This window comes from Microtus oregoni, unplaced genomic scaffold (genome assembly GCF_018167655.1).
Source record: "Microtus oregoni isolate MIOR12 unplaced genomic scaffold, Mior012 000050F_ref0000143, whole genome shotgun sequence".
NCBI classification, from domain to species: Eukaryota; Metazoa; Chordata; class Mammalia; order Rodentia; family Cricetidae; genus Microtus; species Microtus oregoni.
The window spans coordinates 14,682,150-14,707,452 of record NW_024543256.1 but is presented as its reverse complement, the minus strand read 5'-3'; the positions used below and the strand labels follow the sequence as shown (position 1 = coordinate 14,707,452).

General features: G+C 39.8%; 1 protein-coding gene across 1 annotated transcript in view; it reads right to left on the bottom strand.

Moving 5' to 3' along the window:
- LOC121437157 (probable E3 ubiquitin-protein ligase MID2) overlaps positions 1-25,303 on the bottom strand; it is a 96,975-nt gene that overhangs the window by 25,046 nt on the left and 46,626 nt on the right. The window contains exons 4-5 of the mRNA XM_041637002.1: positions 4,567-4,674; positions 2,871-3,019 (exon numbers count right to left, since the gene is read on the bottom strand). Coding sequence (XP_041492936.1) covers positions 2,871-3,019; positions 4,567-4,674 — 257 coding nt within the window. The remainder of the gene's footprint in view (positions 1-2,870; positions 3,020-4,566; positions 4,675-25,303) is intronic.

Genomic DNA, 25,303 nt, shown 5'->3' with positions numbered 1-25,303 from the left:
AGTTTCTTGGTAGCAGCATTTTCTCAGGTGGGCTTTGTTTGCTAGAAGCAAGCGCGTCTCATTTAAGAGAGGCTTCCTGACTCAGCTTTAGCTGCAAAAATCTTGCAGTTCTTTTAAGAGGCCCCACCACCAAACACTTAAAATATGTTTATAAATAGCCAACAGCATGATTCTTGGTGGTGGCAGGAATCTTGAAACTCTATGGAGTTGTGGCAATAAACATGGCTCCTTCCAGTAACTCCACCATGAAGCTAGACTCTCAGAAAGCTAAGGAATGGGGTGGATCCAATCATCAAAGCCATGGCTTTAATCCTGGCCATATCACTTAGCAAATTAAAGACTCATATGGTCAGAAAAAGAGAGATATACAGTAAAGATAGATTCAGATAAAAAAAAACCTCTAAATGGTTTAGAGTATGTTTTAAAAAATATACATAGGCTTGGGAGAGAAAAGAAAAAGGACAGAGTACTTAAAAAAAGAAAGAATGAGAATAGTTGGATGTGGTAGCACACACCTTTAATACCAGTACTTGTGAGGCAGAGGCAGGTGGATCTCTGTGAGTGCAAGGACAGCCTGGTCTACAGAGTGAGTTCCAGGACAGCCAAAGATACAAAGAGAAACCCTGTTTCAAAAAAATCAAAAACTAAAAATAAAAATAAAAGAAATAGAGTTCAAAATAAAGCCACATAAAGATGGAAACTACACAGAGAATCTGGATACTGTATGTTATTATGTTGTCTTTGAATTGTTTGACAGCTGAGGAAGGAGCAACAGCTGCTAAAAGACATTTGATTATAAATGCTGCTGGATTAATACAACCTATATGTTTTGGATAATAGGAGAGTGCTGTTTCTGGCAATATAATTTTGCTATATTTTACATTCTAACTACGTACAAGGTGTCATTTTTTGTAAACAAGATTTAACATTTAATGAAAATAAGGACTGAGGAAGTAGAAAGCAGTTGTCTTCAAAGAGAAGGGAAATACAATGACAACTATGGGGAATATGAGGTAGAAGAAAATTGTGGTTTTTTAAATTTTGTTTTAGTCTATGGAGACATGAGTGGGCCTAAAAGCGGATGTGAAACCAACAACTGTGTGGAAAATTGAAGCTATAAAAAATAAGGATGCACATAGCCAAATCACAAATGAGGAGACAAGTCTTTTATTAGAACCAGAAGGAAGGTGGAAGTAAGGCATATGCACATAACTACGTCTAGAAATTTGATACGAGAACTTAAACATTATCATTTATACTTAACATTATCTATATAATTTGGCAAGCATGAGCAGAAACACAGCAGTGTTGAAATTTAGGGTGAGTACAATAAGATTTGAAATAGCATTGTGGAGCTGGATTGAAAAGGAAGCTGACCATAGTAACAGAGTTAGTACTGCACGCTCAGTAGTGTGGTGCATACTTGGTTGTGTGATTTTTCTCTACCAAAATTCAGAAAGTCAAATACAGGCATGGGAAAAGGTGGGCTGATTCAAGTTTGGGATTTTGTCAGACTGGGCGATGGGAAGGAGAATTGGGAAAAGAGAGAGAGTGGCTGAAGTGATAAACCGCAAAGCCCAAATAAGCATAGAACAAAGTAGAGACAAGAGGTCACTCATAGAAAATAGGACAGTGTATCTATGAGTCAAGAGTTAGAGATCTCAATAAAGTTGAATTTAAAAAGAGGTTGTGGTTAGAAAATGTGATACTTTAGTTTATGATTGTGTGATTCTGAGTGATGAGGATGAGATGTGATTCAGGACACGACTGGATAAAGAGAATCCAAGTTGGGAGTCTCTGGAGAAGGTATAAGAGAAGGTGGATGACTAGGTGGTTAGAGTATTACATGGGTTAGTTGTCTGAGTGAACTGACCAAGATTAATGGCACTACCAATGGGAGGAAGATCGTGATTTTAAAAGCCAGTCTTCAATGAAGGCGAGTGAAATATGTAAAGGAGATCATATCTGGCCTAATGGTCTACTGTAACCTCTTGAAGGATTGGTGGCTTTACTGGACAATGATTTCCTTTAGGAGCATTGACTCTGGGACAATAGATAGACTATTAATGATCCAAGAGTTCTCTGACACTCTGGAGCAATGTTCATGACATTAATTTTCAAAGGACCAAATGATTAAACAAAAGCCCAAGAATTACTATTCTAAGGAATTTCTGCAAGAAAAACCAAAATGCAAACATTAAAAACTGTATATACACCTATGCACATACAGACAACAACAATAAATGAACTCAGTGGTTTGGAAAAAAGAGAACATATGAAGTAGGGAAGGAAAACAGGGGGCTAGGAAAGGAATTCAAGTCAAGGAAGTAGGAGCGAATTTGATTTATTTTTTTAAAAGTACATAGGCTTAGGAAAGGCATACCCTATCAATGCAATCCAGAGTTTCTATTCCATACACCATAACTATAACAGATTGCTCAAGACCTAGCAGGAAGCTTAAGGCTGTGTATTAAAACAGTGGTGGGGGGCTGGAGAGATGGCTCAGTGGTTAAGAGTACTAACTGCTCTTCCAGAGGACCCAGGTTCAATTCCCAGCACCCACATGGCAGCTCACAACTGTCTGTAACTCCAGTTGCAGGGGATCTGACACCTTCACACCAATGCACATAAAATAAAGTTAAATAAACCATAAACAATATTTTAGAAAGAAAGCTGGTGGGCTGCAAAGACAGAGGAAGGGGTCAAGATATCTGCAGGGTAATTTATCACTGAGGCTCAATTATTTACCTAGCTGGTAAAAATCTTCAGGTGGCAGCTACTGTACAATGGCTGAAGAGAATTAAGTGACTTTAAGCCAGCCCCCTTTCACAAGAGCGGGCATTTCAAAAGAATATAAGGAGCATATATACCTTTCAGCAATATTTCTTGCAGATTGCAGAAACCGGGCTTGGTCATTTTCCTTCAGAATATGCTCAGCTTGGTTGATGAGGACTGTTGACCGTTCAAGACACTGGCGGCAATTAGCAACCTGCTGTGCCAATTTTCTCAGTTTCATAACCTTAAAAGATTGGGAAGAGAAAAGATGAGATACAACATACTGTGCTTAATTAAAAGCAATAAAATACCATGAAGGAGGTCTGCCCCAGTGATTCTAAAAGTAAGGGTTATTAATATCGTATGGCCCCTACATCAACTGTTCACCTTCTCATCCTGGCTGCTAAGTCTCTTGCCCAGTCTATAACTTGATTACTTACTTTGCACTCAGGCATTTCTCTACTATCTACCTCCTCTTTGTATTTACAAGATGGTTCTGATTGTAAAAGCAATGCACGCTAATTTTTAAAAAATTAAATACAAATATAAAAAGAAATTCTACCACCTAGAGATCACCATTGTTACATTTTATTTTGGCAATATATTTTTGCATACATTTAATAAAACTCCCCCATTTTTATTTATGAGAAGTTATATTTCCAAGCATATATTTCTCTAAGTATCTTTACACCTACTACAATGTATTCTTGGAAACTTCAGTTTATGTTAGCTGGAACTACCCAGCATGGCACAAAGTATCGGTCATCAAATGAGGTACTTTCAACTTTTCCCATTGTACCCACAGCATGGGCTTTTAATCACTATCATTTACCAGTAGGCTAACAAGTCTAAAAACATACAGAGGCTGCATGGAGACTTTCATCTGACCTCTTTAACCCTTACTCTTCAGTTCCCTGCATAGAAATCTGCAGTTCTTTGATTCTTTTCTCTGTTATAGCTAATAAATTAAATGATGCTGTTTTCTCTCTAGCAATTATGCTTTTCCTTTCCATATGTTCTATCACTAGCCTGGTTTACATCTTCTAGAACTCATACCAGAAATCATTGCATGTCTGCAAACTTGATTTCTTGGCATCAATATCATGTTTTGATCTACCATGCACATCTCTACCATATCAAATTGCATCCTCCCTACAGAATCACAATAGTTTCCCAGCACCTTTTGTAAGGCTCAAGCAGCCAAGATGGCAGTCACATTTCTTCTGTAATCCCAACCCATGTTTCTACCATTCTTCCTTTCTTTTTATTACCTTAAAATATGGAGGGTAAGGGGTTGGAAAGATGGCTTAGTGGTTAAGAACAGTGATTACTTTTCCAGAAGACCTGGGTTCTATTCTTAACATCCACATGTTTGCCTACAACTGACCTTAACTCCAGTCCCAAGAGACCCCGTGACCTCTTTTGGCCTCCAAGGACACTGCATGCACATGATACACAGACTTACACCCAGGCAAAACACCCATACACACAAAATAAATGTTAAAACATTTAACTGAAAACATGCTAAAGCAAAATGCCTCAATCTTAAGTAAATGATCATCCGTGTGCATGCGTGCACACATAACCAACATCCAGGCCAAAGTAGAGAATGTTTGCAGCGCCCAGAGCTGCCATCACTTTTTATCAGACTCAGCAAACACTTCTTGGTGTCTCTCCCAATGATCTCATTTCTTTTTGATTTTCTGATTCAATTTCAAATTGCAATAGTCAGGAATGAGCTTTGTAAAAGGCCAGCTGCGTGTTTGGCCTCCCTGAAGCTCTGGGGTTTACCTTTGTCTCTTTGATTTTGACAGCAATCATTTGCTTCCTCTGCTGGATGATCTCTACCAACTCGTCACATTCTTCCATAAGTTTTGCCTCATGCATAGCCGTATTCACCTGCCAAGAAAGGCCAAAGTATTAGAAAAGGATTGTTGCTTTGGTCTCCTGCTGCATCTAAAAGGTTCGGACTGATGGCTAAACATGCACAACTTCTTCCAGACCTCCCTCAATAAGATCCACTCCTAGAAGAAGGGTAGAGATGATGACATCAATGATGCAAGAGTATTGAAGCAGCACAGTTAGGAAGCTCTCCAGGCCTCTGGTAGGTCCTGATGGTTAATGGAAAGCTGGGCAGAAGGACAGATGAGATGGGGGCCTGTCATTTCCACTGTGCAAATCCCTTTACTCAATCATCTGTCCTCCTGCTGTTCTTTCGAAAAGAAGGATAGAAGATGCATGTGTTTCAAGGGAAGAAGATCCTCTTCCACAGGCACAATAATATTAAGATTACAATGCAACAACATATTTCTATGGGCTTAAAATGCTTTCCATTTTCCTCATTCCCTTCTGATTTTAAATATGAGAATGTGCAGATCTATTTTCACATGAAACATATGAATGTGTAGATACTTTTTCACATAGCTGTCATAATGTTTTACTCATATTTCTTGGCTTAGAGAAAAAATTCTATCCAATATCTAAATACTTTTCCTATTTTGAGACACTGTCTACATCAAAATATCTCTGCCGCAAAGTCAAGAGGGAGTTGAATCAACAGCCACTACTCATTGTCTTTCTGTGGACAGATCTCTTCTTCTCTTCCTCTCTAATACTCTTGATAATGGATGGAATGAAGTCCAGATGCGGTGCTAAAATGGATGTAGGAGATCATGGGACTCCCCAAATATAATGGGGAAAGAAGAAACAAGTATCTGACTGCTTTGAAGCAATCTATATGCCAAACACTACACAGAAAAATAATTCATGTATTAAATTATAATTATAAGTTTTTAATACAGAAGCTGTTCTTTTCTTTCACTTCACAAATGCAGAAACAAAGGCTTTGAGAATTTTACTAGCTTGCTCCAGATCGCAATGCTAATTAAGTGGCAAAACCATATTTCAAATTGAGCTCTTTGAAATGAATGCCTGAGCTGGTTGAGAAGGAACATCGGCAGGTGCTGGCAAGCAAGTTTCAGTTCCATTTCTGCGGCACACAGAGCAGTGACACAGAGAAGTACAATTATCCCAAGAGTCTATTCAAGGACCACTTGAGCAGAGCTCTAGAAAGCTGAGAAATATACAATGATTTCCTTGAGAGCATCAAAACCCAAGCAGTTAGATTGCTGTATTAGCTGGGGAGGAGGGGCTGTACTGTCAGTCACTTGCTCTCTTCAAAATATTCCTATACATATTTCAAATTCAGTAAAATATCCATCCCTGGGCCCTGCTATCTCCTCTCTCCATCAGCCCTGCTGGATATTTTTAAATGGTTTTAATAATTATTTTAGAATTCCATATAGTGTATTTTGATCATATTCACCCTCAACTACTTCCCCTAACTCCTCCCAGATCCATTCCTACCCTCTTTAGCTTCCTGTCTTCTTTTCAAAACTTAAAAAAAAAGAAAATAACCCACAAAGTCCAATTTGTACTGCCCACATAATACTAGGCTGGGACCATCCACTGAAGTGTGGTCAATCTACCAGGGACGACACCTTTTAAAAAAAAACACAACTGATTCTTCTTTCTGAGAAGTCTCCAACTGAACAGAGTTCCTTGGTTCTTGCTGGATAGTGTTATATTTCTTTTCTTAAAGGTTTTTAAATTTTATGTGCATGAGTGTTTTATCTTCATGTGTGTATGTGTACCATGTATGTTCCTGATGCTTTGCTTTATGATAATCATTATCCCCTTTGCACTACCCATCTTCATTCTGAAATCCATTTTTCTTCAATCATTTCAGATTTCTTATTGTTCTTTTAGAAGGCCATGAATTTGTATGCCCTATATTTTTCCTGAGATTATGCTTTTATTTAACAAGGCATATCCTCATTTATTGAATAAACTTATATTTATCTTCCAAGGACAAACTCAGTCATCAGGACAAACTCAGTAATCATCCCTTCTGTAACTTTTTCTCACTGGTAACTGCACAATCAATTACGTTCCCACCTATATTTACATATATTTTCCATATAATTCAGTAATTCTGCTTACTATTTCATATCACTGCAATTTTATTAGAGCGTCTTCACCACTTAATCATAAAGTCTGGAGGCAGAGACTGTGTTTTGTCTATCTCCAGAATAGAGAATGGTATATAGTACACACTATGTCAGTATCTGTTGGAGTGAATGGAATGGTAATTTCCCCCAAAGCATCTTTTACTGCTTGTGTGATACGTCCAGTTGGTTCTCTGTTCTATATATGATATCTAAAGATTAACTTTTCATTTTCCCTCCATGTCTACTCTCCACTTTTGATTTACTATCTTTTATCAATAATGTTATTACAGTTACTTGGGTTTAGTAACTTCTTTGAAAAAAGCTTTTTATTTTAATTTTGATATTATTATATAATCACAATTTTCCCCTTCCCTCCTACCTCTTCCATATACCCCTCCTTACTCACCTTCAAATTCATGGCTTCTTTCTTCACTAATTGTTGTCACATGCATATATATAATATATATACACATATATAATTCTAACTATATATGTATAATGCTACTTGTATGTAACTTTTCAGGGTTCACAATTTGGAATTAGATAACCAACCGGTGTGCACTTCCATGGGGAAGATTATTTCTCCCAATTTTAGCAGTCCTTAGCTGCCTTTGTGTAGTGTTGAGGCCTCATGGTCTTTCCCCCATCCACCTTGGCATGTATATTGTTGTCCTTCCTCAGTTCACGTCTAGGAAGTCATGTTGGTGAGACTTTATGGGTGTGGCATCTGAGATCACTAGGGAAGAGCAAACTTGTTCCTCATAGTCCCATGTAAATTTTCAGTAGTCCCAAAGCCCTATTGTCATTTCAATCTCCCTAAAGTTTCTCTAGTATAAAATGAGAATTTGAGTCAAGTTGCAAATACATTGAGTCCTTTATTACCCTTTGCACACTTTTGAAAAGGCCTCTTTAACTAAGCTCTCTGCTCTCAAAGTCATTGTTATTGCCTGCAGCCCAATAACTCTTCCTTTGCCTTCTTCATCAAACATTTATTAAGCACCTTTTGTGGAATGCATTCTGCTAAGGCCCTGTCTTCAAACAATTAGCAATGTAGGTGAGGAAGAATGGGGTATATGCATGTATGCATACATGAGAGAGGGAGAGAGAGAGAGAAATCAAAGTAGCATAAGATAAATGTCAACAGAGCCATGCCAACTCTAAACACAGAAACTGAAAGAAAACACCATTCTCTTAGTGAGCAAGTGGAAAAGATCCCAGAATGAGATGGGATGTGTTAGAGATTTAAAAGTTAAAAGGGAAGAACATTTCAAACCAAGCAACAAGGCTTGAATGAGACACCATGTCAAGAACTTTATTCTATATGCAATATTATATTCTTAAAAATATTCTTTTTTAAGAGTTATTTTTTATTTTTATGTATGCATATGTGCCTGTGCCTGCTAGTGGGACACCCACAGAGGCCAGAAGAGAAAGGAGCTGGAGTCACAGTGGTTGTAAGCTATCTGACATGAAAGCTTAAGAACTAAACTCTAGTCTTCTGAAAGAACAGTAATCTCTCCTAACCACTGAGTCATTTCGCCACCAAATATTCTTGAGGAGAAGAAAAATAGGATGATGGATGTCTTCAGTTAACTTTTTTTTAATGAAGAGGAAATATCATTATTGGCACACCAACATGGGCCAGCTACATTCACATAAAACCTGAGAAAGCTTAGAAAGAAATTATAGACACAAAAGAACAGAGTTAAGCATGGCTTCTTGGTAGCTGGCATTTTTTTCAGATGGACTCTGTTTGCTGGTGGCGAGCAGGAGTGCTGAGGTTCCTTTAAGAAAAGGCTTACTGACTCAGCATAAGAAATGGTGGCTTCCTGGTTCTGGCAGCACAAATTCAGGCTCTTTTAGAAGGCCAAGTACTTGAACGGGGTTTTTGGGCAGCATGCTGCAAGTTACTTGGTAGCAGCATGGGCCAACTGGCCCCCACCCAGTAGTCTCAGAAACAATGAACAGACCTCGGCCATGTTAGACTGGATGGGGCCAAAAGGCAAAGCAGCCTTAGTCCTTACCATGCTGCTCAGCATTTTAAGGAACAGTACTGGTCAGAAAATGATTACAAATATGCAATAAAGACAAATTTAGATGGAAAAGACCTCTAAATGGGTCACAGTGTTGAATAAATATATGTAGGCTTGGGAGAGAGAAGAAATAGTTATAAAACCAAGTAAATAGTTTGAAAAAAGTAAAGACTTTAAAGAGACAGAGTACAGACAGTCATAGATTAAAGGAGTAAAGAAACATACGCCACATAAAGATGGAATATACACAGAGAATCTGAATTATGTTTATTACTGTGTTTTCTTTGAATTTTTGATTGTGACTGAGCTAAGTATAGAGAGACATTTCATTGTACAGGCTGCTAAGCCAAACCAACATATATATTTTAAAGGTATCTTGACTTCAAAATTTGGGTCTAAGGCTATGTTGTTTTGGAAAAGAGGTTCTGATTTTGTTTCCACAGAAGATGAGAACCTGTGGATTCCTTCCAGGCTAATGTGATTTGATGGACCAAGACCCCTGAAAGGTCTCTGTAGACCCCTAAAATTACTTTGCCCAACAAAAAGCAGGAAGCATTTTGGAGAGAACTATGCCCAAATCCCCAAATATTGTTTATAAAGAGATGAATACTTTGCAATGGTATAGATCTTGGTCTATCGATACAAATTTAAATATAAAGTAAGTATATATATATATATATACACTCTTGATTAAGATATTGTGTATGTGCAGCTCATTTGAAATGTATTGTATAATTAAGAAATATAAATTAATAGATAATCATTTATAGTAGTCAAGCTTCTTATGTTATTTAGGTTTTCTAGATATATATATATATATATCATATATATATATTTCAGTTAGACAGGTATTCTTCAAATCTTTCAAAGACTAACAGAATATGGAATTTAAAATATTTTAAAAACTTAGAACTTTTCATGGGTTAAGAAATGGGTTAATGTAAGATATAAGAGCTAGCCAATAAGAAGTGTGAGCTAATAGGCCGAGCAGTGTTGTAATAATACAATTTATGTGTAATTACTTCAGTTCTGGGTGGCCGGGAATAAACAAGCAGCCTCTACCAACAACCATTAGTTCAGTTGGTCTAATAACAAACTTGAGGATGACTTAGGAAGTTATTGGATGTGAACAGAACATATATATCAAAGATTAGAAACCATTCCATGATGGTTGATATTTATTGTCAACATGATTGGGTTTAAACTCATCCCTAGTGCAGGCAGCACCACACTATGGTCTGAGGCCTTAGATTGAATAAGAAAGAGAAAGTGAGCTGACCAGCATTTGTCTTTCTGTCCTCTTGACTGCTGACCCAATGTGGCCATCTGGTTCACATTCCTGCCACCATTCCTTCTCTGCCACATAGCCTATGTTCTTAAACTATCAACCAAAATGAACCCTTCTTTACTTTAATTGCTTTGTCAGGTATTTGGTCACAGCAACAAGACAAGTAACTACTACACTTTCCTTGCTCAAAATTCTCCGATGAACCAACAAGTTCCTTGAGGAGAGATTTTCCACTTTGTGCCTTCCAAAGTACTTGGAACAATGCCTTGTAAAAAATGAATACTTACAGAACATTTGTTGATAGAATTGGCTGAGTGAAATATAAAACAACACAGAGGCCAAACTTCAGAAAATGTGCCATAGTAAATATATTTTGTTGAAAAAAATTAGGTTGAAGTATAGAAGCTAGGATGGGAAGGGGCTTGGAGCCATTACATCAGGGGAGATTTAAAAAGAAAAAAAAACCAAGAACAACTAGTAGAGCAGAAAGTTGGCTGAAGAGGCAACATTCCAAATCAAAGCTAAACCAATGACATTAAAATGTTTCCATGTCAAGAAGCAGCCTAGAAGAGCAATATCTTGAAATGTTTTTTGAACAGGAAAAACTCCAGGGAAAATCTGTCTTCACGGTGTGAGTAAAACAACTCAAATTACTTGGAAGGCATTTGAAAGCCCAATGCTTTGTTTGCAGTTTTATCTGAATATGCAGCAAGGTTATTTCAGCTATATAGGAACCCTTAGTTGAAAATAACTCAGGTTATCTCATTAAATGTCTTCGGTAGATTGGTTAGTATGTTGAAGACTCCAGCTCTTTGAACTTTGCTATTTGTTTTAAGTTAGTGGGCTTGGGTAAGGGATTTTATATAAAGTTTATGCTAGATTTTATGTATAAAAATCATCCCCCTTAGAAGCCACAGAGACAGCTGATCTGAGCTAGTGAGAGCTCACAGATTCTGGACTGACAGCTTGGAAACCTGCAAGGGACTGAACTAAACCATCTGCATGTGGATGACAGTTGTGTAGCTTGGCCTGTTTGTGGGGCCCTTAGCAGTGTGTTCAGGACCTGTCCCTGATGCATGAGCTGGCTTTTTGGAAACCTATTCCCCATGCTGGATTGCCTCACCTCGCCTTGATGTAGGAGGAGGAGCTTGGTCCTGCCTCAACTTGATATGCCATGCTTTGTTGATTCTCATGGGAGACCTGTTCCTTTCTGAATGGAGGGGGTGTGGATGGGGGTGTGTGGATGGGAGGTGAGGGAGGGAACAGGAAAGAGAGGAGGGAGGGGAAACTGTGGTTGGTATGTCAAATAAATGAAAAAATTAATAAGAAAGAAAAAATAATTTATTATCGTGGAAAGAAAAAATAAGACTAGTGAGCTCAGAGACAAGAACGGAAGCAAGGGCATGCTCATTCTTCATAGAGGAATTTAAGGATTTTTGTTTCTTCATGCTTCAATTTGTCCTTAAATTCATAAATTATTTAGGAACAAATGGCATTTGTAGTAAATGAACAAAAAGATGTAGATATGTTGATAGATATTTGATAGATTGATTTTTCCAAAGATCTTCTAGTTCCACATACTAAAATATCTTTAATGATCTTGAGAGCATGAAAAGAAATAAAAATATCAATTTGCTTAATTTGAAAAAAAATCCCCCTTAAAGATATCATTGGGCAATTCTGCCAACCTATTTGTGTGAATCCACCTATTACAAAAAGACTCTGAGGGGCAGTTTGTGATATTTAAAACAAAGGATCCCAACTCACTCTTTCAAAGACTAAGCACTGGCAAGTTCCCAGGCCTTCTTCTTGGTTCCATGCTGTTTTACTTTCCTCTCAATCGCAGCAAGAACTTAGACTTGCATGTTTTTACCAGCTGTACACCACTCATCCTTTTTGAGTAGTGAGGATTAAAACTAAGACCTCATACATGCTAAGCAAACCCTCGACTGCTGAAAATTTCCCAGCTCTGCAACTGATTGTAAAGTAAGGTCTCATCTTGTCAAATGCCCACCCTTCTCTAGTGCAAATTCACAAATTCCTTTGCTGAGAGGATTTTGACTTCCTTTGCTGAGAGGATTTTGACTGGGGGGGGGCACTGCAAGGAAACAAATATATGGGGGTGGTTACAAATGTCATGGGTTACAAAGACCCTTTTCAGTGTAAATAGTTATTTTGGCAAGTACTTAAACTCTATATTGGAATGGAGGTGTGCTAGAACCCTAGCTCCTTTCAGAGATGCTGCATTAACTCCTTTTCTTATTGCTACTACAACACACCTGACAAAAGCAACTTAAGGAAGACCTTGCTTTGCTCACTGTCCATGGGTACATTATGGCAGGCGAATCCTAGAAGGTAGCGTTTGAGACAGCTACTTGCGTTTCATCCACAGTCGGATGCAAAGAATGGTATGTGCTAGTGTTTAGCTGCCTGTCGTCTTTGCATTCACTCTAATACTCCACACAGATACCTTCCCCAGTTCAAGGGGATCTTCCCACCATAATGAACTCACTCTAGATCATTCCTCCCAGGTATGCCCAGAGATTTGTCTCCTCGCTGTTCTAAACCCTCTCAACAGACAATCAATAAACCATCTCAAATGCATTTGACAGTTTTAGGGGGAAAACCCTCATGTGCTCATTCTCCAAGTCTTTGTTTTATTCCTGTGTTTAAAGTTCATCAGCCTTCTCTCTGTCTTGGTGAGAAATGTCCTCACACATGCCCTCCCTCCACTGCCATATTATCAGTCCTGTAGAGAGTTGTGCAGGAGTTCAGAAGGTATTGAGATTTCTTGTTCAGCTGGAACAATCCCTATGTAAGGGTAAATTATCCCACATACCCAGACTCAAATGAATATCATTTTTTATGTCCGTGTTCTCCGCTTGACAAGTTAGTGCCAACCAAGAAGTCATCTACTTAAACAGATCATCATCTTCCTCCAGGAAATTTCTAAAATTCCAGCATTAAAGATCATTTGGAGAACTGTGTTTCAGCAAACAATGAGTGCCTGCCATTTACAAGGAGTGGAATGTAATGATGAAAAATATGACTTCTGCCTTTGAGGAACTCAATGTTTAGTTGAAAGAATGAAGTGTGAAGACAACTAATTCTAATTTAAAGAACATGCAGTATAACGGAGTACAACAAAGCCCTAATGAAAACATACCAGGAAGCATCGGATTTTGCCAGTGGAAAAAGATCATCAAGGACGGTTATGATAGGTTTCTTTCTCTGATCTGGCTTAGGCGAATAAGCAATAGTTGAGCTTGAAGAAGTGGGGCTAAGGAGAGAGGAGTCCAGGCAGAGAATGGTGTGAATAGAGTAAGCAAAAGCATTAGGAGGAGCAGTAGAGAATGCGCTGATGGAGCAGACCAGATTGCAGACGCAATGAAGTAAGGCTGGAAGTAGCAATGCTGGGGTTGGAAGACAGTCCCGTGGGTACACTGCTTGTTGCCCAGCATGGGGACCGGAGTTCAGATCGCTAACGTGCCTGCAAAAAGTCAGGTGTAGGGACCACGAGGGGTGCACCCACACACTAAGACAATGGGGATGTTCTATTGGGATCTCACCAAGGCCAGCTGGCCTAGGTCTGAAAAAACATGGGATAAATCCGGACTAGCTGAACATAGCGGACAATGAGGAATACTGAGAATTCAAGAACAATTGCAGTGGGTTTTTGATCCTACTGCACGTACTGGCTTTGTGGGAGCCTAGGCAGTTTGGATGCTCACCTTACGAGACCTGGATAGAGGTGGGCAGTCCTTGGGCTTCCCACAGGTCAGGGAACCCTGATTGCTCTTCGAGCAGATGAGGGAGGGGGAATTGATCGGGGGAGGGGGAGGGAAATGGGAAGCGGTTGTGGGGACGAGGCAGAAATCCTTAATAAATAAATAAATTAAAAAAAAAAAAGAAAAAAAAAAAAAAAAAAAAAAAGTCAGGTGTAGTGACAAGCACCTGTAACCCCACTGCAGTGGGGGAAAGAACAGACAGAGATCCTGGAGCTCACTGACCAATAGAAAGTCTAGCCAAACAGCAAGTTTCAGGTTCAGCAATGAGACCATGATCTCAAAAAGAAGGTGTTAAGGGATTGAAAGTGCATTCGAATGTTTTCTTCTGGCCTCCACAGGCACATGCACATAGAAGCACACGCTTCTGCACACATATACACACACACACACACACACACACACACACACACACACACTATTTAACAAGGAGATTTCAAATCAGGTAAAGTGGCTTGCACCTATACTTACAACGTTCAAGAGCAGGAGGTTTCTGAGATCAATGCCACCATGAAGTACAAAGCAAGATGGTGTTTTATTAAAGAAAAGAAAGAAACAGAGCTGGGGTAATGACTCTGTGGGCACAGTGCTTGCCATGCCAACATGAGTACCCCAACTAAGATGTCTAGAACACGCATAAAAAACCATGCATGGGTCCTGAGTTCAACTCCCGGCAACCACATGGTGGCTCACAACCACCTGTAATGAGGTCTGGTGCCCTCTTCTGGCCTGCAGACATACACACAGACAGAATATTGTATACATAATGAATAAATAAATATTTAAAAAAAACATGCATGGCAATGTGCACCTTCACTGCCAGTGTTGAAGAAAAACAAGAAAAAGATGGTGCCTAGAACTCACAGGCCTGCTTGTCCTGCTGAATTGCCACGTTCTAGATTGAGGGAGACACTCTGTCCTAGAAAATAAGGCAGGGAGGAGTAGAAGGAATCATCCGATATTAGCCTCTTTCCTCCACATGTGTACACGCATGCACATGTGTACACGCATGCTCATGTACACACGCTGCTTAGACACACAAAGAAAAGCCATGAAGGTTGCAGATACACTTTGCAAAGATATGCTGCTATTTTGACTCAGGACCTTGGTGCTATAATAACACCCGAAGTATTATAAACAGTCCAGAGGGGAGAGAAAGCAGGCGCAGGAAGTGGGAGAGAAGGCCACAATCTCCGCACCTCCTGCTCTCCCATTACTGTTCTGTCCTACCTTCTCAAACTCCATAACATCAAAGAGAAGAGTCCGAGTTGGAAGTCATTCAGTATGCAGTTGCTTTCTGGACGAGAGAGATGAGAAGGAAAAGTGAGAGGTAAATTGGACAGCTGATGAATTACCAAGAAGCTGTTAAGAACAGATTTGCCATCTTACAAAGCTGCAAAAAAATCATTGCTTTTTACAATGATGCCTTCAAGAAAATGCAATGTTTATGAAGCAGACATAGTACTGACGGTGGCAGCATCAAAGCCAAGGTGTTAAGCCAGATCATGCTTTAAGGACATACACAAACAGGCCCTGTCATCAGCACCGGTACCTCCAGCAGACAGCTGCTAGGTTCAAATGAATACAGGGAAAGAAAGAAATCTTTTATGTTGTTTTCAAACCACCACAACATTTCAAAGACATGACTGAAGCTTTAAATAAAAATAACTAAAGGAAGCAGGACTTTCTCCAATATGTCTGCTTTGTTCCTTTAGATTTGGAGGAGGGTGGCCACCTCAAGAACTAAGGAATATATGCAACTATTAATATGCTTTTTAGCTCCCCGTACTTGGGTAACTACCACCTAGGAAGGGAAGCCAAAAGTTACTTGGGCAGAGTTAAGCAATTAACAGTCTCAGCTCCTAAGCTGTTTTCTCTGGTAAGGTGGGGGCATGGGAGATTAGGACGTGGATGGGGCATGGCTGCTGGAGCCAGACAAGTTGGCAAAGGAAGCTACACCATGTCTAGTGGTGTAAGAATGCTAATGAGTTGGGCACCAGTCAGATATTGAGTAAGAGACAAATTTCCTGTCAGCTTGTGGGTTAGGTGCACAGTCCTTAACACTTTCTGCTGCTTAGCACTCTCTAACTGCTTCCTGTATTTTTAGGTTCTTTACTTCTCCCGCTGGCCCTCTGCAGAAGGCATGAGCAGTCATTACTCTTTCTGAAGAAGAAATTAGGAAACACAGAGGCTGTACAACTTGCACAAGGTCATATAGCTAGAGTCAAAACCAGGATTTTAAACTAGGCAGTCTGTTCCTGTCTATGATTTTAATCACCATATGTGGGGGGGGGGTGGAAGGGAGGGAGGGAGAGAGACAGACAGACAAGCAGGCAGGCAGGAGACAGAGGCAGAGAAAACAGGCTTCTCTTCCTCCTAGTAATTCCTCTCAAGACAACCACATTCTCTAAAATTATTCTCTTGGAATGCTTTGTGTATGTGTTTTCTTAGTTTTGTGAGAAAATACAACAAACACATAATGTAACATATGTAGAGACGCGAATGGTGTACACATGCGTATTTTTACGTATGTGTCCCATGCTTATTTTACCCTTCTCTAGCTAGCAAAAATCTTGACAGTATAGGGATGGGACAATTTGCTCCACATATCTGTCTTAAGAACGGCCTTTCTAACATAATTGCACATGGCAACTCTGCGCTGGTTTTGGAGAGCTTTTCCCTGCAGGGATCAGACCATCAAACCTTTGTTGCCTTCAGGTTGTCTAGTGTCTCCCTCAATACAGCATTTTTATACCAGGCAATTGCTTAGGACATGAAAGAAAAAAGCAGGAAAGGTACAATTTAGGTTTGGCATCTAGCATTTTTATGTACACAGTTAAAATTTCTATGTGAAATGATGGAGAGACCTACTTTTAAAAAGGAATATCTTCAGAACCATGGGCAGATTAGCTATGAAATGGGTTAGCAAAAACCCACAGATTTCGACTTCGTTGCTTACTAGAGTATGAGTCCTGGAAAGAGGATGGAATCATCCAAAATTGTATTAGTAAAAAATGACAGAGCCGGCCTAGAGCTAGGTCTTTGAACTCCTTACCTGGTTGGTGTTCCTTCCCCTCTACTACCTGTCTACTACACAGCCAATTGGCCATAAACCAGTTAGGAGACACCAAAGTCTCTAGCTCATACGTCTATGCATTTACTCTACAAATAGGAACATTTATGGAAGTGTGCACACATAACTTGCATGAACTATTATAGTAGACCCAAACTGGAAACAACTGAAATATTCCTCACTAAGAGCAAGGATAAGCAAACAGTGGAATAGTCACACAACTGAATATCCTCCCAATATATCAAATCATAGAAAAAAGCTATTGATACAAGTTGAATGGATCACAGAAACATTATGATGAGTGACACAGAAAATCATAATATTTTGAATACTGTATGATTCCATTTATAAAACATTACAGAAATTAGAAAATTATAATGATGAACAGACAGTGATTGTAAGGAAGGGAGATGTGACTACAGTACAAATTGGTAGCACATGGTGTTGACAAAATGACTCCATGGTTAAGAGTATTCATTGGCTGCTCTCGCAAAAGAGCTGAGTTTGGTTCCGAGCACCCACACTCGCTGAATCTTAACCATTTGTAATGTCAGATCCAGGGATTCCAACACTCTCTTTGGACCTCTGTGAGCATCAGACCTGCAGATAGTGCACAGACATTCATGCAGACAAAACAACAAACACATAAATAAATAAACACATCTACTTTTTAAAAAGAGGCAGCACAGTGAGTTTGAAGTGGAGATGATGAAACAATACTGTCCTAATTATGGCGGTGATTATAAGAATATAGATGACTAAATAAACATGCTCCCCCCACAAATAAAAATGCAAACCAAGGAAGAAAACTCTCTAAAGTCCCCATAAGGATTTTGGCAGGTCTGTGGAGACAACATTTCTGTAGTTTTCTGAAATTCTAACAATTACATATATCTGATAAAATAGTTGGGTCCAATATAGTCTCAGTCTCTTTTTATATCTCTGTCTCCCCCCACTTAATAAGAATATTGGGTTTTTAATCTTCTGTCCCCCTCCAATATGAACGGAAGCTCCTAAAGATGAGGGCATTGCTTCAATCACTACTGTACCCACAACATGTGCTTAACATATTGTAGGTGAGCTATAAATACCAGTTGAAAGGCTTGGCGGTGGTGACACACGCCTTTAGTCCCAGCACTCAGGAGGCAGAGGCAGAGGCAGGCAGATCTCTGAATCTGTTAAAAAGGAATCAATGAATATGGGTGTGCTTGCCCTAAAATCAAGGTATAATGGAAAAGTCTGTACAGCTAGCTTTCCACATCCATAAGTTCCGTGCCTGTGGATTTAATCAACCTCATATTTATAATATTGGAGCCATGCTTTGTTCAAGCCCATGGGGGGCCTGGCCCTTTCTGAATGAATACGAAGGAGGAGTAGAACGGAGGGCGGTAGATGGGAAGAGGGGACCAGAAGGAGAGGAGGGAGGGTAAACTGTGCTCGGTATGTAAAATAAATGAAAAAAAGTTATTTAAATAAAATAAAAGAATGGACTGAAAAAGGGAAAACATCTGAACAAATCTGATTCTGGATTGAGTATGTACAGATATTTGATCTTATTCCCAAGCAATATAGTACAACAACTATTTATATAGCATCCACACTGTGCTATTCTAAGTAATCTACAAATATTTAAAGTATAAGGAAGGCTATATTTAGATTGTATGAAAATACTAAACCATGCTATGCCAAGGACTTGAGCATCTGCAAAGTTTGGTATCTGAGCCAATCCTCCATGGATACCAAGGGAGAACTGTGCTGCATTCTATTTCTTCATTATGAGACAAATAGCTCTTCCATTTCTTTTTCACAATTGCTCAAATTTGTTTTCTTTCATCTGTCTTGTCATCCCAAACAATAGTTTACCAAAATATGAAAAATTGGAGAAATGTCTGAATAACTACATAGGTCCTAGGAGACCATATATTTTAAAATATTTCCTTTTTTTATGTTGAAAGAAAGAAATTACCTGGGTATTGGCTAATCCTGCTGGGGCATTAAAAGTTGTACTTCTACGAGCTATCCACCAGGGGGAACTATTTACTTATCATTTCTCCACATAACCAGTACCTGATGGGAGCAGATGCAGAGACCCACGGCCAAACAATAGGCAAAGAGAGAGCCCAGATTGGAGATCTCCATCGGGTCCCTCTCCGACTCCGCCGAAGATGGGAAGGAGAAATTGTGGGAGCCAGAGGGGTCTAGAAGGACAAGGGACCAAGGTCACAAGTAATCAACTAAGCACGGCTCGCAGGGTCTGTGTGTGTGAAGCGGCAATCTCGGAGTCTTCGTGGGTCTATGCTAGGTCCTCTGTGTATATGTTATGGGTGTTAGCTTGGGGGTTTTGTGGGACTCCTAACAGTGAGAGTAGGGGCTATCTCTGACTCTGTTATTGCCTGCTCTCTTCCTCCTGCTGGGCTGTCTAACCTGGCCCTCATGTAAGGGTTTGTGCCTGGTGTGGTATCTCCTTGTGTTATGTTCAGTCACTGGGAGGCTTGCTCTTTTCTGAGGGGAGATGGGGCGAGGAAGTGGGGCTGGGGGAAAGGGGAGGTGAAGGGAGCTGGGAAAAGTGGAGGGAGGGGAGGCTACGGTCAGGATGTATTGTATGAGAGAAGGAATTAGGAAGGTTTTAAAGAAATACAGGCTAGCTTACTCTTAGAGTTTTGTCTGGAGGGAAGAAAAATGAGTCCACGGAAGAGCTGAGGTGAAGTATGCTTAGGGTGCCGCTAGGCACAGAGAAGAAAAGCACCTAAACTAGGAAGATGCACCGGGCGTGGGGAATGGCTTCCTGCGGGGAGAAACACACTTGAGCAGAGCCTTATGGGACAAAATGTCAGGCAGAAGAAAAGAAAAACAGTTTACCTCCTGTGGGGACAAGTTCTACGCCCTTCAAGTGCCTGGCCAAAGGTAAATATATGCTTAAGTACGTGTGAAATTGGTGGGCAAAACACAAAGTGCAGATGCTAAAAGAACAAACTAGAAACATAAATTAGGGAAACAACATCCCTATCATGATAGGGCTTAGAAGTGATTCTTTGAGAACTAGTGGATTTCAGCTGACAAAAACCAAAGTCCTTGTTTCAGGTTCAGAACAGGCAGATGATCAGTAGGGGGAAAAAACCAAGCAGAAAAATGACATTAGCTAAAGCAGAGAGCACATTCCTCCAAGCTCCATGAGTCAGTCAGGTCAGGAGTAAAGAGAGAAGATAGAGAAATACCAGAACAGAGCCCTGAGGACAAGAGCCATGTTTGAGCACATCACGGAGACAGGAAGTCTCAGAATAGTCTCCAAGTCTGTGACAAAAGACAAATATACCTTGAGGATAGATTTGCAAAGGTCTTAACTGCTTCATATGGCAGGAAACACTAGTGCACTTGATGGTGAAGGGTTAAGAAAAAGAGAGAATCAGATCTAGATTAATATATCGATGTCTGTCCGTATATACATGCATACATATGTGCACATGGTCCAGAACATGTTTTAAGAGCAAATGTCTAAGGGCAATGTAAAGAAGGGTTCCCTCTAACTCATGGGGGTGACAAACTAAAAAACAAAATTCAATTAAAATTGGAAATGGATTTTTAAAAACATATTGCTAGGAAAGTCTCCTTAACAAGAAGTGGCCTCAGTTTCCTCTCCTCTATATGGGACAATACTTATACCTAGTCTCAGAGGGTTCGTATACGCTTATTAAATGATGTGACTAAAACATCTTATATATTTTCTACTGTGTTTTCTCTTGCTTTGTCTTGTCTTCCCACTGCATCAATGATGATGACAGCTGTGGCTTCTACTGCTATAGAATTTACAGCATCTGCGGAAACAGGCGAGTACTGTTTCATCCTCTGAATTACTCTTATTCAGTTTAAAGATACAATCTGTTTTGTTTCCTGGAACATACTGGGCCATCATGATTTGTTTTTCCCTGAGATTCCCCAGGTCCCTTCTCTTACTCTTCCTTCTATATCTACACCTCTCGATCCCATTCTCAAATCAGTGACCTCCAAACTATAGGACAGGGTTAGCTCTGCCTCTAAAAGTAAGACAGACTCTCTCCCTGATGCCACACTAGCATACTTCCTATCACCATTCAGAACAAAAGGTCAATGCCAAGAGGGACTGACTGTCTCCCTACTAGGAACCACACCATTACCTACTTACTGTCATCATTCAGAACAAAAGGGCTATGCCAGGAGGAAGGTCAATGACTTATTTCTGACAGAACACCAATTACATTTCATATGGTTAGCTAGAAAGGAATTTGGCTGGCCCAAACTTGTTTTTCTGCTCTGGGCTACCCCATAATTAACATAATCCCCAGGCTCTAAAGCCAAAAGATATTAGCTGGAGTCTAGAAGAAATAGGTGTCAAAGAAGGAAAGGTAACTAATGTATTGTCTTACTTACAAAAAAAAATATAACATTGTAATTGCATTCAGCTTTAGTCTCCTCTGTAGTGCTCCTGGAGGGAGGGGATTCCATCTGTTCTGTGCTCTGAGCTTCAAGCAGAGTACATCTCTATATACAGGAGGCTCATTAAAATACTTGAACACATCAGTGAATGTATACCTTCCCCCATTCGATCTCCATTATATGTAGCATAGCAGAGAATCCACTTATTAGCTTGCCTGGCATTGGGGTAGGAAGGAGGATTGATTATCAAAATCACAGCAACTCTGGTACCACAAAAGTGTTAATGGAGTCACAGGGTAACATAGGCTTACCCAGGGACCCCAAGGGGTGTTGCCTTGTTTTGTCCATATATATGAATCTGCGTGTATAATGCCCATATTACATACCTCTCTCAACCATCAGCAGGGCAAGGAAAGTCAACCTGTGTTCCCAACTCCAATAGTTGCTAAACAAAAGCCTACCTTTATAGAGCTGCTTTCTTACACAACTTTGCCTTAGTGACATCCTTAACATCTGTATCTCCGTAGTGGCAGCGTGGGGAGAAGAACGGTGCTGGAGAGTCATCATGGAGATGTTTCATGTCTGTATTTATCTTCCCAATACTCATGAGGTATATGGAGCAGATAATAATGTCTGCATTTTATGGATGATAAAACCAAGATCCAGAGGGGTAAGGTGAACAAGCAAAATCACGTGAGCTAGCAAGTGTTGGTTCCAGCACAAGCTGGGCTGCCTAACTCTGAAGCAGATATTTATGCTATGTATGTTCCCTTTCTTTCTTTCTGTTTTCTTTTTCTCTCTCTCTTTCTTCCCTTTCTTTCTTTCTTTCTTTCTTTCTGTTTTCTTTCTCTCTCTCTTTCTTCTCTTCTCTTCCTTTCTTTCTTTCTTGCTTTCTTCCTTTCTTTCTTTCTTTTTTGAGACAAGGCACCATGTAGTCCAGTGGGAGCTCAAATTCATTGTGTAACTAAGGATTATCCTAAACTTCTTCTGATCCTCTTGTCTCCACCTCCCAAGTACTAGGATCTTATTCAGTGCTAGACATTAAACTCAAGAATTCATATGCACTAGGCAGGCAATTCTAGCAGCGGAGCTACATCTCCAGTTCACTCATGTATCACTGGAGCCGTCAAAGTCGCCCTGCCCTTTCATCATGTTCTTTGTAGCTAAAACTATTATTTGGGAAAACTGCCCCTCTTCCTTTTGAGGGTTTTTCGTGTGATTTTTCTCTGTTTTGTTAACACTTTTTTTTTCTAGCCCAGGAGGCAGCAGAGTCAAGTGGAATGAGTTCTGTATTTAAAGTCAAGTGGGCTTCTCTGGATCCTGGTTCTGAAGCTTACAAGACCGGTGACCTTGAATAAGTCGCTTATCTCTGGGCTTCTGTTTCTGACCTGGAAAACAGAACTAACACTAACTATCTCAGAGGCACTTGTGAAAAGCAAGTGAACTAATAGAGATAGGGATCTCACAGTACCTAGTACACAGTAGGAGTTAAATAAATATGGATTTCTTTCTCCGTTTCTCTCCCACTCCAACTTGCTCTGCTGGGTTGAAAACAGACAACACTTCTTTTGCCCAAAGCCGAAATTGAGGCTTTGATTCAAAATCCTACTTGTCTTACTGTAGTACAGGGTGGCTCACATTTCAGCTTTGGTTTATCACTTAAAATGGTTGCTCTCATGATCTTTCAAAAATGTGTATGACACATGTTTGTCCATGTTCATATGTGTGTATGCATTCTTGTATGTGTAGGGACATACATGAGGGAGTGTGTGTTTGTGTATGTGTGTGTGTGAGTGTGCGCGTGTGAAGTTCTGAAGTTCATACTGGGTGCCTTTCTCAGTTGCTCTCCATGCTTTTTCTTTCTACTGAGACAAGAGTTTGCCAGTTCTGGTGACTCTAGCTCGCTAGCTTGTCCCAAGGATCCTCTGTCTTTGCCTCCTGAGAGCTGTGATTAAAGTTGACTACCATGACTTCTCCCCTTTTATGTGATTTCGGGGTTCTAAACTCGACCCTTCACGTTTGTACAGCAAACACTTTATCCAGTGAACTATCTCCCAGATGACCATCATCTTTGGGGAGTCATTTGCCATACACTGGGAGCCCATATCTGGTGTATACACATGTTGGGGGTGCGTGCACATACACACTCACGTGCTTGAACATGAGCAAGTGGTTTTTAAATAATTTACAAGTTTGCTATTATACAGACATTACTTCCATGCTATAAAACCAGATAAATCAGTCTCCTTCCACTTCTAAAGCTGGAACCAGAAAGACTGGGTTGCTCTTATTTGGGTAGAGAGCTGACTTATGCACATACTCTGACTTGAATAAATGATGATACTTCATGTCTGTGATTTCTCACCAAGTTCAGATCTCATGGCCACAGAGCTGGATTCCAAATCGACTTTGCAGCAAAGGATGGAGCTAATCCTATCTAGTTTCTCATGGGCCAGTTTAAGACAGTGTGGTTTTATCCTGTACCTTGCTATTTCTCTATTGTGAAATTCTCCTCAATGCAGAGTGTCAGACAATGTGCAAAAAGGAAGGTACAATGGGCATAGGAGAAAACTGGGCTAGTAGGAGCAGTGATAAAGGTGGTGGTGATATAGGACTTGGATTAAAAAAAAAAACAAAAAAGTAAGCTCTGTGGTGTTTGATTGACAAGAAAGTAAGGAAAGCTTTAAAATGCTTTCCTTACATATTTTGACAGTTTTTAACTTGTTGCAGTGAAAATATTATTGCCATCTTAAATAGTTTCGGTGTGAAATTATCTAAGCGTATTTAAAGCGAGGCAGCACGATGGAACCCCAGTGTGTACATTCTTTAGCTTCAGAAGCCATCAGCATTTCTCTTGTTCAGTCTGTTCTGTTCCCTCTCTGCTGCACTATTTCAAAGCAGGAAACTATTTCAATCCCCGCGACTTTCGTTTACATTTCAAAAAGATGTTTTACTGCATAATTATTGACACGATTTCTTAATACCAGAATCTAATGCCTGTTCCATGTTTTAACTTCACTAGTTATATAAAGAAGTACATTTGAAGTTGATTTAGTTGAATCTGGTATTTTGTGAAGAAGAATTTGATATTGGTTTTTCAAAGGCCACACATATTTGAATAATCGCCATGTTTTATAGTGAAAAAATAGAAGGCCTCATTTTTAGTACGCACTCTTTCCATTATTCTTTTTTTTTTAAATAATGAGCTAGGGATGGTGGATTGTGCCCATCATCCCAGCACTTGGGAGGCAATGGCAGAAGGATCAGGAGTTCAGGCTAGCCTTGGCTAAAAGTGAGCTCCAGAACAGCCTGGGCTGCGTGAATCTCTGTCTTGAAATACTAACTGAAACTGGGGCATGGCGGCGTACACTGGTAATCCTAGCATTCAGTTGGCTAAAGCAGGATGATTTTTAATTAGAAGCTAACCTGGGCTACCCAGCCAGACAAAAGACAGTTGTAACTGCACAGGCTAGAAATACCGGAGTCTGCTGCAGGAGAGAGAGTCATGGTGGTAGCACTTATCCTGTCCTTAATAAAAATGCAGGCCCTCATAAAATGACATTTCATTCATTCACACAGCATTGTGAATTTCAGGTCATTGAAAACAAGTTGTGAAGTTAACATCGGACAAAAGACTAGAACGTCTCAGGGTAGAACAGAAAGGGCAATACTTAGAGAATGCAGGGGTTACAAGAATTAGGGAAGACAGTCTAACATGAGGACATTCAACTGTTCAATCCAAACTATTTCTTATTTCGCTGATTTCTTTCTCTATTGAAGCAGCTCAAGTCTGGAAAACTCACCTGTCTTATTTATAATAGGATGCTAGTCCTATGGGATAACACATATTTGTCAGTATATATCCTCAACCGAGTAGTAGTGCTATCCTATTTTCAACTTTAGTTGGTATCCGATATCTATTATTCTAC